Source organism: Emydura macquarii, unplaced genomic scaffold, assembly GCF_026122565.2.
Source record: "Emydura macquarii macquarii isolate MOO-44397 ecotype Brisbane River unplaced genomic scaffold, CSIRO-AGI_Emac_v2 contig_1253, whole genome shotgun sequence".
Lineage (NCBI taxonomy): Eukaryota > Metazoa > Chordata > Testudines > Chelidae > Emydura > Emydura macquarii.
The window spans coordinates 43,706,364-43,724,849 of record NW_027131390.1 but is presented as its reverse complement, the minus strand read 5'-3'; the positions used below and the strand labels follow the sequence as shown (position 1 = coordinate 43,724,849).

The window sequence follows — 18,486 nt, the reverse complement described above, 5'->3', positions numbered from 1 at the left end:
AAGAATGAAAAGTTGTTTCCCCCTGCCCCGGCCACTCCTACTAGATTGTTGTAGATGTAACATTAATGCTCGGCTCAGTAATATCTTTGTGAAAATTAAACTCAACCATATGAAGTTTCTTCTCACTCCTGGCCAACCCCTGCCTGTCACATTCACTATCCTGTGAGGTTGGAAAAAACAATAAAAGGAAAGAAGAGACAAAAATAACCAGAAAAAAAAAAGGCTGCTCGTTTTCCAAAGGTTAAACACAGCTTTTTCTCCATATGGACTGTGGATAATCCTGTTCTGTCCAGTCAAATCTGCCACTCTTAAAGGTAAAAGCCACTCCTGGAGGGATCAGAATGATCTGGAAGCACTTCCGGGCAGGAATGCAGCTCGTCTGAGGAAGCCAGGCTTCCGTGAGGCAGAAGGCAGTCTCTGGGATATCCCATATTAGCGCTGGTCACAACACAATCATTTTCAGGCTGGAGGGAGGAGAGAGAGAAAACATGTAGGTGTTCTGGAGGATTTAATGTTTTAACCATTGAAGGTAAAGATATAAACTTTACTGAGAGGAAGGACGGTCCAGAGGGGAGAGCATCCTCTGGGACACCCAGGTTCAATTCCTAAAAGATCTGCTCTGGGGATTATTTTGGGGCTGTTCTCTGCCATGGGCTATCCAGGAGCTCAGAGGAGTTAGCCACAATGGCACCTTCTGGCCATGGAAACTATGAATCGCTGAATCCAGGGATCACTTGCTCTGCCACCGGCTTCTTGTGGGACCTCAGGTAAGTCACTTGTTGTCCCAGTGCCTCGGTCCCCACCTGTACTGGGGTGCAATAAGTGGATTAAGCCATAGTCCTGGCCTGTCTTGGCCTCTCCAATGGGAGGGGAAGTCTCAACTGGTCTCTTTCACCCAGGGCCAGTCCCTGAAGATGGGGAAGATGCATGAGATAGAGCCAGAGCTCAGGATGGATTGAAATGCCACTCGCTGCCGAATGACCGCTCCAGTACTCATGTAGGGAAGGGGCTCGGGTTAACACCTCCCCATTGGCTGAGGTGTGCCCTATTCCTGCCCACTGAGGAGGGGGGGCTGGACCAGAACCTGATTGGCTCTCAGTTCCCAAATGATTAGCCAAGGGGGAGGCTTAGCCCCCTCTAGCCCTAGCCCTCTGGGAAGCAGCACAGAGGTGGAAGGCAGCCCTCCCCTCCTGCTGCTGCTTCAATCTCTTCCACCGCTGGGCCCGCTCCAAACAGAGAAGCAGGGGTCAGACATACCCCTCTTGGAAAATGCTGGCTTTGCCCCATATCTGTATAATGGAGGTAACAACCTCATGGGGTGGGTGGGGGGAGAGGCTACATATGTTAACGCTTGTGTGGTGCTCGGACACTATGGTAATAGGGCCAGATAAAGTCCCAGGGCCCTGCCACCTCACCTAAGGGTCGATCCTGGAGCGTGGGATTCAGTGTCATTCAGTGGAAACCACTGCAGAGGGCAGAACCCCCCTGGCAGGACAATTTGCTTTTCTGCTCTCTTTCTGCTTTGAGAAAGGCTGCTATAGGGTGAAAGCAAACAAAAGACCAGATTTCACAGGGGAGATCAGATTCCATGGTCCGTGACACGTTTTTCCCAGCCATGAATTTGGTAGGGCCCTAGTTATAAACCTACTGACCTGGGGGACTCCATAACAGTCATAGAATCATAGAAGATTAGGGTTGGAAAGGACTTCAGGAGGTCATCTAGTCCAACCCCTGCTCAAAGCAGCACCAAGCCCAACAATCTATAAGAATTATTTAAATAAATTTATTAAAGCACCTCATCATCATTTATTTACCCTTTATAAACTATTTTTAAATGGAACTGTAGTATAAAGCCAGACCTAATCATTTGTAGCGCGCACCTGTTGCGTTTTCCACAAGGCACCCTATGGGCCCCAACTCACATGTTCTCCATGTAGCCTCCATTGTACCTCTCCCTGGTTGCACTACATGCCCCTCGGTCACCGCCTGGGGGCACAGACCCAGTCCCTCTGAGCAATGACCTCATAACAGGTCCTCTTACCCCTGCCTCTGCCCCCGTGCAATTCTGGCCGCCCCAGATTGTTCTCTCACAGTGGGGTAACTAAGCCGGCGTGCAGCGCAAGCCAAATCCCTGCCTGACAGCGTCACTGACGAGCTGTAAACAATCTCTTAGGGAGCTTGCAATGATTCCTATGAGTTGGCTGGGGTCAAGACCACAAGCAGCGCATGCTCACTTGTGCAGCATGGTGAAGGGGTGGGCAGGAGTGCAGTCCCAATGCTCAGGGGAGCAGAGGGGCTGCTCCCTCCTCCTAATCATCGGATGGGACGAGGCAGTGCCATAGCCCCCCACCCCCAAGCACCAGCCAACATCTCATACAGGTGGTTGTAGCAAGCTTGCCGCTCCAGGAGCACTGGGAGGCAGCTCTGAAGCTCTGGGCCAGGCCTAAGTGGCACCGGCTCACCCCGTGCGTGCAGTGCGCACAATTAGCTAGTAAAAGTTGATCAGTGATGAGTGGGAGGCAGCACCCCCATCAGGAATCTTGCTGCTGACTTCCTAGAATCCTAGAAGGGACTTGGAGAAGTCAAGTCCAGCCCACTGGGTTCTGGATTTGTTGGGTCCCCTCTGGACAAATGTAGATTTTGGGATCAGTGCGGGAAACTGATCGGAAGCGAGGGTAGCACAACAGCCCCTGAGTTCACATCATTTCTCTTAGACACCAACCAGCCCCAATGGCCAAATCTCTTAGCCCGTGACCTCCCCGGGCAGCCTCATCGGACTACAGCAGTCGTCTCCCGCCACTGTTCTCACAGGCATCAGTGAAACACCAACACGAGCAGGGAGCGCGGAGGAACCCAGGGAGATTCTTCAACCCTTTTACGACACAGGCTGGTTTCCTAAATGTTTCCAGGCCTACCAAATGGCCACACGCTGGCCAAAGTCCTGCACTGAGCTGTGCCCCCCAGGGGGTATAGCCAGGCACAGAAGTCCTCGGCCACATCCGACCCTCCTATCAGCCCAAGGGCTGTCTCACACAGCACGATCCCTGCGTGCTGCTGCAGGTCATTTATTCCTGACCCACACGGGGCTCATAACAACCCCCTCGCCAAACTGTCCCATGCCCCAAGAGCCGAGGAGCTACGCCACAGGTGGACTACAGCAGAGGAAGGTGGGCGGGGGGCTTGCCTGAGACTTGTGAGACCCAGCTTTAATTCCCTGCTCTACCAAGGCTTGTTGTGTGACCTGTGGAAGTTACATAGTCTCTCTGTGCCTGAGATCGTTGCTTTGCTTTGTCTTCCGGGCGGGCGTACAGTGAATTACACATCAGAGCATGAGGTGTTCAGATGCTATGTGTAAGTACCACCGACAGATAGCCGGCCTCTAGAAGGCATTGCTTTAAAGGTACTCATACAGCTGTGCTGCAAAATCAATCATTTACCTTTTATTTTGCCAGAGCAAAAACAACAGGCACGTTCCCACAATCACTCTTTTGGCATTTATGTCAATAACTCAATAAGGGAGGATTTCGCCACACACTGTGCGACGTGATCCTTAGGGAAGCATGACCCAGGGATGTCAACCTATTAAGGACAGGAATCCATGCAGCCTTCTTTTTGTTCTTTAAATCACTGTAGGAGAAAGGGCTAACAAACACCCATCTTCCCAACAGTGCACCATGATTCAATAAGACACTCTAGCAGGCAGACTAAATGTGTGTGTATTTGCTGACTAACGGAGAAGCCTGCCATTTCAAAAAGGGCTAGTGATTTCAGAGGCCCATCTGGAGACGCCTTAAAGGAGTTTGACTGTTAGACAATGCCAGACTCCTATCCATCTAGCCCGTCGGACTAGATGACCTTCCTTATGTCAACTTCCCTTAATCTTCTATGATTCCTTTAACGGACCTCCAGTTGGACACCTGAAAACTGAGGAATCCCAACTCATTAGTCACTTTTGAAAATATTGGCCAATGTGGCAGATCTTCATCTAATGCCAGCGCAACGCTAGTGTAAGTCAACCGACTACAGTGGAGTTGCTCTCGATTTACAATGGTATAAATGGGAGGAGGGCTAGTGCCGGGTTTAATATAAATCACCACTAGATGAGGTGCTGAAACATGTGAAAGACTCAGGAAACGGTCAGCTCAAGTGTAAAAGAGCAGCTTACCATATGGATGTTCTCCCGGCATAACAACGACATATGTGTCCCGTAAGAGAGCCTTGAGGCTTCCTGTTGTCCACCGATATTCACAAAGGGACCCAAAGCTGAATTCGGACACAGGTAGCGGGAATCCGAAGAAACGGGAGTCGGCTGCTTTTGAGAAATGACTGGATAGGAGGAAGAGCACACAAAACCTGAAAACGGAGTCATCTCTTCCTGAGATCTCTCCACATTGGCCAGCCCATTCAGGGAAAAGTGAATGGCAGACATGCCCGTGTTTGGCACCTGAGCTGGGCAGAGCTGGGAGCTTCGCACCCGTTCGACACTATAGCTACCAGTCTGTGCAGGGAGCCCCACGGGTTGCTGGTTTGCAGGCCCATAGCTGTAGCCCTGCCATGTGTTGCTCCCTACTACTGGCTGGTTGGATGCGTCCTGGTTGCACAATCCGTTCACTAACAAAGGCTGGCTAGTTTTCTGCGTCAGCTGACTCTGGGACTCTGTCCGCGCCTGGATCTGGTTCTGTTGGAGGTAGGGCTGGTTTTGCTGCAGGAATAGTTTCTGTGCTCTTGGCGTGGCATGGAGGCTGCTCTCTGGCAGCTGCCCATTTGGCTTGTGTTGGTAAGGGACCTCTATGGCTGGATGGTTTGGTCCATGACAGCTGACCCACTGTGGACTCTCCTGCTGATTACCAAGGGGTGATTGTACAAACAGAGACAGCTCCTCCTCGGCTGTTCCTCCCACGGGCCTCCACGGCAGGCTGCCAGGCTGCTGCTTACCCTCATCAGCTGGCTTCATCACCAGGGGCGTCGGCCGGTTTAGAACTGAGGGCAACGGCTGCTCCCACGGCCGGCTGCTCTGCTGGTTTTGGATCACCATGTGCCGCTGCATTTGCTGCGGGAGCTGCAAAATCAGCGACTGATGGTTTTGTGATGGGGCCTGGGCTAAACCCTGGGAGTCTTTCTCTGGCATCTGATCCACCGCTGGGTCTTTGCTAGGATTCTGGGCTGGGTCGGGCAAGGAGTAACCCTGCAGCTCTCCAGCGGGCTCATCCTGACCTTTGTTTACAAGCGAACCATGTACATAGGAGAGGATTTCATTGGTTGTCAACAGGTCATTCAGCGACGGAATATAATCCGGGTCCATTTCAACCCTCACCATCCTCTCATCCAACAGCAAGAGCTCCAGATCTTCGGCATTCAGCCCCAGCCCCTCCAAAGCATTTAACAGCTCATTATTTGAACAGTTCTCATCGCTGCTAATCGAGAGACAGTCCAGCGTGGTTAACAGGGGGTCCCCTTGCTTCAAATCAGTGAGCTCCTGCTTGGGACCATTTCCCCCAGAGGCCAATGGATCAGCAACTGTGTTCCAGTCATCTCCGCTTGTCGCAAAGAAGCGAGATTCTCCCAGGTGGGTAAAGAAATTGCTGCTAAAAGAGTGTTTGGGGGCAGAAGCAGGGTGGGAGACATAAACAGCTTCATCTTGCCTCATCATGGCTCCCAGGAGAGAATTTGGATCCACGTTATCCTTCTGGGACCTTCCCCTTTTACTGTGAGAATTCTTTTTGGATTTGTTGTTTTTCCCTTTGCTTTGGAAAGGGGCAGGGAAGCCGGGAATCGGGTGGGTGGTTTGATATAACAGTGCCTCTCCTGTAGCAAAGGTAAAAGGAAGATGCATAGAGCGCTTCCTAAGGTGCTCGCTTCCTTCCTCATCTCTGTACAGAACAAAGACAAGATTGGTTACGGACACATACCAGCAAGGAGACACAGAATTACTCATCACAAAAGTTAATATCACCTCGCAGATTCCCCCTAGGGCTCACACCGTCAACACTGGTATCAAAGAGTTTTTTGCAGCTTGCACCCTGTATGTCAGGGGAGAAAGGGGAACCAAACGCAGTGATTTCAGTGTATGAAAGGTAAAGGAGATAGTAAATAGTCTGAAGTCTTCCTGACGTAGAACCCTTTCAAATGGCTGCACTAGTACAAAACTGGGCTTTTAATATTGCTAAGAGAAAGAACTGTCGTTCAAAATCAACTTTCCATTAAACACACCCCAGCACACCATTTCTAATAGTTACGGTGTAAAGAATAACAAAATCCAGTCTGCCAAAGTTCTCCATAACTGCCTACTCCAGAGTTTCTTCCTCTGAAGCAGCTGGTGCTGGCCACTATCAGAGACAGGATACTGGACTAGAGGGACCATAGCTCTGATCCAGTCAGGCCATTCTTATGTACCCGGAAAACCTTGAAAATGAATAGGGAATCTTATGCAGCACTAACACAGGGTTCTTAAAATGGGGGAGCTGTGCTCAGTTCTCTGGCACATGTAGGAAGTCCGGTAACTACACCAGGTTCATACTGGAATAGAAACAAACTCCAGACGACAATAGCCAAGTTTTGAAAAGAAACCATCACTTTAGTTGCAATCTTGTGCCGCTGAAGTCAAGGGGAGTTTTACCAGGGAGTTCAAGCGCTGATCTCTCTCAAATGCAGCCTGGGATCAAAGCAAAGTCTAAGGCAAACCCTCTGCAGTTGTGCTGGTGGGGTTTTCACAGCTGCAGGGGAGATGGGGCTTCTCCCCGCACCCCCTCACTCCTGCAGGTTCCCATTCACAGGAGAAATCCAATGAAGCTGGAGCACACGTATGAGAGGCAGGACTATTTGGAGGAGGAAAGGTTCCCAGGATCAGCCCCAGAGAGTATCGTTTACTTGGATTAATAACCTGCCTGCTGTCGCACAATGCAGCTCCAGCATGGGGCACATCCTGAGTCTGGCCTTGATTTTTATGCCTGGGCTGCGGTTCCACCTTGCCCTTGTAAAGTCTAAATTTGGCTGCTCGGTAGGTTTCCCTGGTTGTGAGCCACAGAACAACTTGGTGCTTGATATCATCAGCTGGCTGTGCTGCCCTCAGGGTCGAGGAAGGGGCCGCCGAGCGATTGCGCCGCACCTCGCTGGGCTGCTCCCTTGTCACCTGTTTCCTTAAGCAGCGGGACATGGAGCTGTCTGTGCTAGAGCTGGGTTGGCCAGGCTCCTTCAGTGGGGGAGTGCATTTCCAGCTCAGCTTTGGGGAAAAAACATCCACAGTTGCACGGAGACAGCATGTAGGCATGTCTGCTCTGCTGGGTAGGAGAGTCCCCGTCTCAGCTGTTTCCTGCAGCAAGAGGTAAAGCTACTGCACTGAGCCACCCACATCTCTTTTTTGGGGGCTGCAAACTTGACCTTGAAAGCTGGAGTTGCAATGCCTTTCTCGGCGCCCCCTGGGTCTGGTCACCTACCTCCGCAGTTCAGGGCAGGAATCCTAAGTGATGGGTTAACCCTAACGTTATTATTTATTGCATCATTTTAAAAAAAACCAAAAATCCTACAAATGCAACATTTTGTTCTTGCAAAACCTGTGATGTTCATGGTTGAAGGTAAACAGCTACAGTTGAAGACCAGCCTCTACAGTGACATGAGCTTGCATCATTTCCACCTTCGCATCTGCAGTGTGCTTGCAGTACACCAGGTCAGGTTTCATGTCAATCTAAAACGTTCCTTGCTATTTGCATGCTTGTACGTATTTTTTTTAAAAACAAAACAGTGTGTTCGATCAAAAAATGCGATGTCCCTCATTTCACGGTCTGAGGGTTGAGACATATGCAGGAATATGTGATCCTCTCTGCCATAAGTAAGCAGGTGCGGGTGTGTGTGTGTGTGTGTGTGGAATCATAGCCAAGGCCAGAGGGGATTGCGGATTTCAGAGCCAAGGCTTACAAGGGCCTGATGCTGCTCTGACACTGCAATAAATCACGAGCGCCCCCCTCCAGCCACTATACCAATGTGATGTTGGTGTGAGATCAGAATCAAACCCAAAATATTTTCTCGTTCTTTAGAATAATACAGTAGGTTTTGTCCTTGGGATCCCTTCTGCAACAACAGGTGAGTTTCAAAGTATTCGTGTGTTTCATGGCCTAGCAGATAGAGGACTGCACTTGGATTCAGGAGACCTGGTCCAGGCTCTGCTACGGGCCTGCTGTGCCTCAGTTTCCCCATCTCTAAATTGGGGATAATGATAGTGACCTTCTCTGTAAAGCGCTTTGAGATCTACCGATGAAAAGTGCTAGATAAGCGCTAGGCATTTGTTTTCATTATTGTCATTGCCCAATTTGGACCCATCCTGATCCTTTGAGAGAAGCAACAAGCAAGCCAGCATACTAGGAAGATGAAGCAAGTCTCTTGCCTGACTCTGACTGTCAGAGCTTCCTTACAAAATGAAACTAGGAGACTGACAGCCTCTGGAACCCGGGAGCGGTTAGGCACCCATCTCATTCCCCAACACTTACACAAGTGGCCTCTGAGTGGCAATGATGTAATCAGGTTTGCCATTCTTGTAGACGAGTCTAGCATTGGCCTGGACCCACTTCCAACGATTTTCTTTGGTCAGGAGACGGAACACGGTCAGGCCGCTCTCGCCAGTTTTCATCACTGGAAAAGAGACGCAAAGACAATGCAGTGAGACACCCAAGCTGCAGAGGTGACTTCCAGGATGCAGTGGCTGTGGAGCAAAGTCGTGGCATCGCAAGGTACTGCGATTTCTGCGAGACCTAAGGGACCTGGAGCACAGCAGCCCTTCAGTACAGACTGCTCCAGCTGTGCATGTCCAATCTGGTCAAATGCCATGCAAGGACAGGTACTCATTTTTTCTCATACAGGACATGTGTGCTGGTAATATTTGCATGCATGTTAGTTTATTTGTTGAAAGGGAAGTTAAATTATCTGGAGCGGATGGAGGGGGGCAGAAGACTTAGCTCTATATAGGAGTAGAGCCAACTGAGGTAAGCCAGCGTTTAGAAGATCTGGCCCATGCTCTCTCTAAAAGCCACGTTAGAAAAAGGACAGCCATTTAAGAGGTTATGTCAGACAAGACCCAGAGGTAATTTTTACCCCAACCCAAATTTGAAAGCTGGGATCTGAAAGAATGGGCAGATAAGGGTCACACTGTACCTCATTTAACGTGGCCATTTAAACAATTAGCCCTTTCTATATGGCTGCTTTTACTATGTACCCCTTCTTTCTATGGCTCAAGTGCATGTGGGGTTTCTTACTTGGCTCCCTTTATGTTGCATGCAGAGCGCTCAGGGTCAGCTCCATCAGAGAAAGGCCTGTAGCGTGAGCATTGCATGTTGCAGCAGTAAAATGGAGGGCCACTGAAAGGGGCTCAAGACACTTTGTGATGGCGGGTGAAATAACTGAACCAAGCTGGCTTGGGTGTCGGGACCCTGGACCAGCACTTGTGCACCACAATGCCGAGGTTCAGCTTGTCGATCACCCCATCAGCTCCCGATCAGAAAAACAGGAGGCCAATCTGTGACTTGTCCAACAGATTCACAGTCCTTAACCCTAACATCGTCCCTTTGGGATCGCTTCAGTCAGTGATTAATCAGGCCTTGATCACACCTTTATGAAGGCCAGGCTGTAGGGATGCTCAGCTGTGACATAGGGTTTGAGCAACTCTGGGCTGAGGAAAATGGGGATTCTTTCAGCACCATGTGAGAAGTTGAGCTCTGTGCACCAGCGTGCACTGCAGCGCCTTCGGAGTGCCTCACAGGGGCAGAATTATCCATAGGAACCCACATAGATCACGTGCAATGGAAAAGTTTCTGGGCCAGACGGGGCCCAGCTCTGTGGGGGTTCCCAAGGGGACGAGGTAAGACCCAGGCACCACCCTCAGCTGCTGCCCCATTCAGGGAGGATGGATGAGCCAAAGGGAGGCCTGGCAGTTGTGTTGGCCAGAACCTCAGAGGCACTGTGCAGGCAGCACTGCGGTAGCCCCAGGTGCGTCCTGCCTCCCAGTCTGTGTCTGAGAGGGAGGGTTTGTGGGAGTCCTCTGCAAGACGGGAAGGCGGAGACAGAGCCTGCGCTTCTGGATGTTGTTATCTCCCACCGGTTCTTTCTGGGCCACCTGCACCGTGCCCGAGGAGCAGGGCTCTGCAAAAGCCAGAGCAGGCGGTGCTTCCATAGTAATCGCTCCCATGTGACTGCAGACGTGGACTGCAGTGGCTGGCTCCAGGAATTCTATTTAAAGGGGAAGCTCCTGGGTTTCTGTTCCCCTGAAGCCCTGAGGACTGGTGAGCCAGCCAGGATGTGCATAAGCCTTGCACAGGGATGCAGGAGGGATGGACAGGGCTAAGCAGTGACGCTGCCAGGGCTATCCCTGAAAGGGGGCAGAGCTGGTCAGAGGCTGGGGGCAGCACGTGCACTGCGGTGGAGAGCCTGGCAGGAATTCTGGCTGAGTCAGACAGAACCCCTCCAGCACATCCACGGCTGTAAGAGACAGTCTCTGATGCGTCATGCCCAACGCTGCACGGAGAAGGGCACTCGAGCTAGCCAGCTAACCCAGGCCAGCTCATTCCAGGTTAGCTTTGGCCAGGCCTGGAAATCCCAGGGACCGCTGCCATCATCTGCTTTGGCCCCTTGCATAACATAGGCCAGAGAACATCCCACAGATAACTCCTAGCACAGATCTTTTAAATAACACCGTGGATAGCTGATACCTTTATACCATCTCCCCGAACTACACCTTCACTGGTGTCTTTGGAGTGTCATTCAGATTAACTATCCAAGCCTGCAGCATGAACCAGTCTCTTTCTGGGATAGATAAGTAGTGAAAACACACCCTGCCCCAGGCACCAGGGGAGTGCAGGGTAAAAAGCAGGTCATTACACCAGTAAGTAGCCCCCCTGGGATGACGGGGGGTGGAGGTGGCAAAGTGAGCAAGATAGCAAAAAGCCTAGTCCCCAGGTTCACACATTTCTCAATGGATTACACTCCTGGCTCCTGCCATAATCCGCAGCAGCCTGAAGATCAGGCTGCAGGCACGCCAGGCGAGGGCGAGAAGGGAGATTTTTAAACAGCCTTACTGCGGACATGGTTCTCGGCACAGTGCAGCATATCGGCGGCATGGATGAACTGGTACCCGGTGCCGCGCATCCGCAGCTCTGCCTCCGTGTAGCCCAGCACTGTCTTCCCTCTGCAGGAGAAGAACAGCACCATGGGTAGAGAGAGGATAGCGGCCCGGCCTTCAAAAATCCAGCTGCTAGAGTAAAAGGTTTTTAGCAACACTACACTCCCAGCTTATTTCTGAAATGGCGACGTCGCCTCGTCCACAGGGCATACAGTGGGTATGAGCCCCCTCTTACTTGGGTCACCCAAACCCTGGATTTGGGTGCATGGAAGATAGCAGATTGTTCGCTCCTTCCCTGCAACAGGTGTGTGAAGAATCGTTTTCCTCCGTGCCCTGCCCCACACCACCCCACCTGCTGACCAGAGCAGAGAGAGGCTGGTAAGTTACTGCTGCAATAACCGCTTAGGCAGTAAAACCCCACTGGGATTTAAGCAACTCCTTCAGGACCAGCAGGCAATAGGATGCTTTGCCGATTCCAGGCCCGTGTTACCGCTCCCTGGAACAAGGGAGCAGCAGGGGAGGAACTTCTGTGACTCCTCAGTTTGTCTCTGAGTCATGGCGCCTCTTAGGTCTGCGCACCTGGGCTGGAGTATTTGATTCACCCCCTCCTCCCCCCCCTTGCTCTCGGCTGGGTCTAAAAATCACCCTTTGACAGCAGCCCTGACTATTCCCTATGTAGGTGAGCTGAGGATTTGTCTGGTCTTGGAGAGTTTGCAGCCATGGCCCAGTAGTTTGGAGCCACTGCTCTGCCGGGCTGCGTAAGGGGCCAGGATTCAGTTCCTGCACCCTCACTCTGCAGAAACTATGGGGCGAGAGCCCCAGGCGGCACTTGGCTGCCCTGAGAGGCTCCGAAGAGAGGCCCGGCTTGACCTCTGCTGGACGGTTGCTGACTGTTACTGAGGGCGGTACCGTTAAAACAGGAAGCTTGGTAAAGGGGGGAACGGATCCCAACAAACTAATAATGAGCCAGATTTCAGGAAACTGGATGAAAATTCACCCCAGGGCAGGCTCAAATCACATAGGCCTGTATCCTCATATGTGTTTAGACACCTACCGCTCACTGATTTCAATGAGTGTTAGACACTGAAATGCCTCTGTGGATGTGGGCCATAATCATGGCACAACCACTGGTTCCTGCTCAAAGAAGGCCAGAAGTGGAGTACCAGAGATCCAGGTGCGGATGTACTGGCAGAGGAACTTAGCCGACCCTTTGTGATCTGTCCCTGACTCTAATCTATGTTACCAATCTTTTATTCCCATAAGCAAGGATATGGACTATTAGAGTCATCTGAAAAATGAATGACTGGTTTTGGAAAGATTTTCAAAATGTAAACATTGTTTCTATGCAGAAGGATTTGAAATGGAACCCTTTTTAAAGCACTAGATTTCAATTTCTCCACCCCCTCCAACTGTCTTCAATCAAAAATGCTACTGACATGAATTTTATTTAATCGAAGAACTTCAATAGCCATTTCAATAACAATTTTAATGTTTTTGATAAAAATTGGGAAGAAAACGCTAATAAAAGGCCAGGCCATTTCTCGCTCTCAAAAAAACGACACAGAAAACCCCAAAATATTTTGACAATTTTTTGCAAAGAAAGGGTTTTATTTATTTATTTATTTATTTATTTATTTGCAAAAACTGGTCATTCCACCACAGCCCCTTTTTGTTCAAAAAATTTCAACTCATGGTATCAACTACATCTTAAAAAACAAATGTTCACCTTTCCTAAGTCATTATCATTCATTTATTTGTAATTTAGTAGCTTCTCAGAGGCCCCCACAGACCAGAACCTCACCATGCTAGATGCTGCACAAACACAAAATATTCCAGACAGTCCCTGCCTCTGCCATTTACTTATCTGAATGTAACATGAATCTTGCCTGCAAGAGTATTTGGGGAAAATCTTGTTTAACAGAACACACCAGACTGATCAGTCCCAACTTCGGTACTTACTTAGCATCACATGCCATGGGAGTGAAGTCCAGTTTGTGCTTGGTTCTGAAGATCATGTTTTTGGTTCTGATCTCTAGGATGGAGGGGGGCTGCAATGGAGTGGAGATAGCAAAGAGAGCCAGCTGGGGCGGCAGCGGAGACCCATCCTCAGACCTTTTATTCTGGCCATGAAGAAATTTCAACCTGCCCTGAAGGTTTAAAGCCTTGAAAAGAAAAAAGTTAGGAACCTGAATGGAGTTGTTAGCGTGACAATCCAGGCTTGAAAGGCCTGGTGAAAGCAAATGCAGGGTTTGTTAATAAGTAAATGCAAACAAACAAGCCAGGCCTAGGGGAAAGGGAGAAAAGCCAATGACCACCACATCATCGGGGCTGTATGCTATTCAGAGAAGATTTTCAGTGGTGCTGCTGAAGCACTCTGTGATAAAAACCCCACAGCACTAAGTCTGACCCATCCCACCCGGTGGTGTCTCAGACCTTGAAAGTCTACACTGCCATTTTATAGCCCCGCAGCCCAAGTCAGCTGACCTAGGCCAGCTGTGGCTGTGCCACAGGTCTTTTATCGCAGTGTAGATGTACCCCATGGCAACACCACCACAGACCAGGCTAGACCCAGGCTATGAGGCCAGGACGTAGGTAGGACCCGTTCTTGTGATCTCTACTCGTGTGCGCTCACACATAATATTACGATGAACAATTTCGGTGTGGCAGGAAACAACTCATCCACCCAAAACCTTACAAGCTGGGAACTGAGCCATGAAGAGGGAAAGACTTACAAATTCCCTTCCACCTTCCCACGGCTTTCCGCAGTGTTGCTAACTCACTCCAGTTCTCCCGGAGGCCGACACGTCCCTCTCCAAGAAACACTCAAAAGCAGTCCGCACCCCGCCTTCATCACATGTTCATCAAACACAAAACTGTGCTGCCGAGTTGTTTCTGACGGGTGTGAGAGGCCAGGATGGGCCTCAGTTAATTCTCTGCCTGCACATTTTATCCCCCTTAAAAAGCTACTGAAAAGAGATCCAGCAAGAGGCGCCCTCCGCATTTAGCGGTGACATCCCTAGCGAGAACTGCCCAGAAAGAGTTGGTCAACACTCACTTCCCAAAACACTCCAAACCTTTCATGGTCTTCGGGTAAACCTCTCAGGAGGCCAGTGGGACACCTGGAAGCGTGACAGCCACCAGCTTGACCTCCACAGATAAATGCATGCGTCTGTACCACATGGGCTAAAGAGCGAGGGTCTCAAACCGAGGGCAGTCACAGATTCACACCCTTGGTAGACCAGGGATGCAAAACACACACGTAGACCCAGTGGACTACACCAGAAAACAGTGCAACAAATGACTGAAACATGAAAAAAGCCTTCATGATCCACATAAAAGCTACGACCATCTGTAATTTATTAAGTACAAAATCTGTTTTAAAGTGGCCCTTTCGCTGTGCAAACTGCATACAACCCTCCCATCCCCTCCCCTGGTGGATGAGCAGCCGGATGTGACCCCTTGACCCTCCAAGCCTTAATTTAGATCCTTATTATTGAAACAAATTGGTAGCAGTCTTGTAGGTCAGCTGCTGGAGGAGGACTTTACACACTTTCACAGTGAGACGTGCAACTGTTGACTAATCAGCAGTTGACTACTGGAGTGCAGAAATCCTATATTATATTCCTGGCTCTGGGACAGAAGTTTAGAGTGGTTAGAGCAGCAATTTTCAACCTATTTACATTGTGGGCCCCATATGCAGCTCTCTCTGTGTTATGTGGGCCACATCCACACGATACATATGCTACCTGTACACCTACAAAACAAATAAGGTTTCGTATTTGTTATCTGACAGCAACGTGATTCAAATCGATCTAGTCCCTTTCATTTCAACACTGACAAAAGTCTACCAAGAACATTTTAAATTAGCAAAATAAGTCAAAACATTAACTGTATCCTTGGAGGGGGTCGGAGGGGGAAATCAATCTGTACAAGTGTCAGGATTGTTCTGGGCTGTTGATAACTGCAAGATAATTGTATATCTCTGAGCTCAGAGCTTCAAGGGGCCTGGAAAAAGCGTGTGTGGGGCGTGGTGTAGAGGGGCTATGATAATCCCGTCTGAAATACATGTTCATGCATTGAGAACTGCTGGGTTAGAGATAGGTAGGAGAACCCCAAATGAGTGCATTACCATGTGGTAGTGATAAAGGTTAGGTGTTGTGCTAGAGACCTGGCTTCTGGGCCTGCTCTGACTTTCCATAAACACTCTGCTCATTTATTTAAAAGTAGTGGTGTGCTCAACAGCTCTTCCTTGATTGCCTTCGAAGCCAAGACTCCTGGTTGTAGTCAATCACAGGGGACTTGCATGGGAATTTGAACAGTGCTTCAGGTCTGTCTACACTGCAATTAATCCCCCACCGCTGACCCATGTCAGGCTGGTGGGGCTATAAAATCACAGCATGGATGCTTGGGTTCCCACAAAGGGGACAGGTTCCAGAGACCCGGCTCTGGCTGGAGTCTGACAGTCTCCACTGCAGTTTTGTAGCCCCATAACCCGTGCCACTGCAAAGAGCCAGCTGTGGGTGTTTTATCCCAGTGTAGAATGACATTTTGCTGCATTTTGACTTCTTCCCATAGAGATCATCATGCTTAAAATTAGCAGCTGGATCTGAGTCTCTTTCTATTTCTCTAGGTGAAGGGTAAGCTGGAGTAAGGCAGGGGAGGATTGGGCCCAACCACTTTTTTTGTGGTTGCTAAACAAAGAGAAATGTGTCTTAAATGATCATAGGCAGTTCTTTTTCTTGGATCACCATGTAAACATCAAGCGTGTCTAAGGCCCAGGGGAAGGCTGGAAGAAGTGCTGGACTTAGAACAGATGTGCTGCTAGCTTTCGTTTTTTGGGAAAGTTGTGAAGCAATGAGCTGAGTATTAAGGAAGGACTGGTACACAGGGCATTCTCTAGCAATGCCAGGATTATATAGCTAGAGTGGGCTTTATTTTCCTGAAAGTGATTCTAAAGCATCTTTGTTTTTGTGTCAGATATTTAACTTGGATGCCTGGCAAACAGATGGGAGAAATACACTTGTGTTAAAGATTCTGTCCCTCTGCTCCTTCCATTAAGGGTTGAGTGAGCTCCCAATCTGCATTTCTGGGTCCTCCATACAGGAATGTCAGACCTTGTTTTCCACTGTGCAAGTCACTTTTAAAAACTACCATTCCAAAATGCATTTTGTTGTTTACTGAAATTTAACACCAGCAATTTCTCCTGTCAAAATCCAGACAAACCCCTTAATTCAGGAGACAATGCTCCTGACCCTGTTCTGTGGGTGAGCCACGCTATCTGCTGTTCAGGGTGAAGCAAGGCCAAAGGTGAAGTTAAGCCAGTTTACACTCCCCACTCCAGATCCTGGGGCCAGCCAACAACTGAGCTGTTCATAGGAGGCCCCCCTTTCAGCTGGCTGCCCGTGCCCCGTAGGGGCCATTCCAGTAACTGCAGATCTCCAGGATGAATAGGCTGGAGATCCACTGGCATTCGGAGGTTTGTCCTGATAGATCAGGGGCCACAATCTGCTCCAATGAATTTAGAGTTGGAAGTAGGTCCCTTTAGCTGAGACACCAGCCTTGTTCTTAAATTGTCCCACCACAGCCCTGCTCCAATGGTGGCAGCACAGAGGAAGTAAGTGCTAGTATATACAGAGGGCACCAGCATACCATTAGCCAACCCTGTTTCAAACACTTCTAGAGGAGGAGGTGCTCAAAAAAGCCAGTGGCCGTCTAAATTAGTGCTCGAAGTAGTGCAATGGAGGGGGGACTGAAGAACAAGGCTAGAGTGGAGAAGGCCTTCAGTCCAGGCAGTCAAGGACTGACTGAAGGCTCAAAGAAAAAAAAAGAGTCCAGCGACAGAAACAACCCCCTTGTTGTGGTAGAGAGCTGCTGCCCTGGCAGAGCAGGGCTAAGAGTCTGTGCGGGACCCCTTCTGCCACTGGTGGGGGGCGAAGGTACTCAAGGAGCAGCCCTGCCCTGTCACACTAACGACATGCCACCGAGGCAGGTTCTTACTCACCAGGAACCCGGACGAATTATCCAAGAGGCAGCGGAATCGGCACACAAAGCTCCTTTCGAGGGAAAAGGCGTTTTCAGGAGGCAGCTGGCCAGCCTGGTCAGTGACGACGGAGGAACGGATACTTGTTTCGCCTACAGGATAGGAGAGAAAGGAGAGCCCACGTTAACAGCTGCTGAAGCGTGGAGACTCCCACCGAGGCGGGAACAGGGACAGCGTGCCTCAGCAGCTGTATGTATCGCCGGGTCCTGCTACGGAACCCCAAAGAAAAAGAATCTCCTCTTGGGCGACAGACTTGGGGCCTCTGAATCTACCGGGCAGTCCCGAGCCTCAATCCAAATAAACACCCTGTATTAAATGCATTAGATGCATAAAAGCCTGCATTTACACGTGGAACAGGACAGTTTCAAAGTGAAGTGCTTGAAAGTCAGGAAAGCTGAAATGACCCACCCCGGGTGTGGCACTTGGTTACAAGATCTCCCTCTCTTCTTCTGCCGTACTCAGAGACACTGCAGAGGACATGCCAGGGTCACATCCCAAACGACTCCACACATAAAAACATGGGGCCCAGTCCTGGTCCCATTGAGAGATTTGGCCCAATTCCTCTTGACTCCAGGGGGGCAGGATCTGCCCAGAACTCACAGGCCTATGACAGCATTTTTAAAGCCACTATCCTTATGGGAGCGGTGAAAAGTCACAGGATGCCTCCTGGGGTCTTTGGGCCAGTAACAGAACTGGCCAGCCAGCCATCCGGCTCTACGGACAGTCCCAAGTGCCTTTCTTTAGTCCCCTGCACCTACCGTCAGGTGATGGTTCGCTCGCAGGACTGGGAGGCGGGTGAAGGGCCCAGCGTAGGTTGCGCCTGAACTCCTGCTGGTCCTCGGTGTGGATCAACTCAAACACGTTCTGGTGCATGACGTCTGTCTAGAAGGAAGCAGAGCCACAGGTGAGCCCAGCTGTGCATCCCAGAACCCTACAGTTGCCGCCCAACTGGGGACAGCCTGATCTCTCATTATCAGAGCTGCCATGCACACAGATTTCGCTACCCTCGCTCCCAGGGGCGGTGCTAGGGCCTGCAAGAAGTCTCACCCCACTGGACTCAGGTACCATATCCTGGGCCTGAGTCCGCTCTGCTGACATCAATGGGAAGATCGATCAGTGGAGTCACTGGAAGCTGGGCCAGGTCAGCGTGGGTAAAGGTGGCCTGCAGTGTGCACAGTTACTGATTTTTTATCTGTTTTATGGGCTCTTTCTTGGGCTAAATTCTGCAGCCCTCACCTCCATGGCATTGCCAGAAGATGGCACTACCTGGGGGAGTCAGAACAATGCAATGGACCCAGTGCTGCCACCCTTACTCATCATGGGGGAGGTCCTGGTTTCTTCAGTG

At 50.2% G+C, this 18,486-nt stretch overlaps 1 protein-coding gene across 1 annotated transcript in view; it reads right to left on the bottom strand.

Annotated features, from left to right (window-relative positions):
• Positions 1–240: 240 nt before the first annotated feature.
• The window catches only part of LOC137154061 (aryl hydrocarbon receptor-like), an 88,596-nt gene continuing 70,350 nt past the window's right edge, over positions 241–18,486 (bottom strand). Inside the window, exons 5-11 of the mRNA XM_067549796.1 lie at positions 17,900–18,023; positions 17,103–17,233; positions 13,061–13,263; positions 11,058–11,167; positions 8,481–8,622; positions 4,166–5,870; positions 241–464 (exon numbers count right to left, since the gene is read on the bottom strand). Of these exons, the coding sequence (XP_067405897.1) occupies positions 309–464; positions 4,166–5,870; positions 8,481–8,622; positions 11,058–11,167; positions 13,061–13,263; positions 17,103–17,233; positions 17,900–18,023 (2,571 nt within the window). The 3' untranslated portion in view covers positions 241–308. The remainder of the gene's footprint in view (positions 465–4,165; positions 5,871–8,480; positions 8,623–11,057; positions 11,168–13,060; positions 13,264–17,102; positions 17,234–17,899; positions 18,024–18,486) is intronic.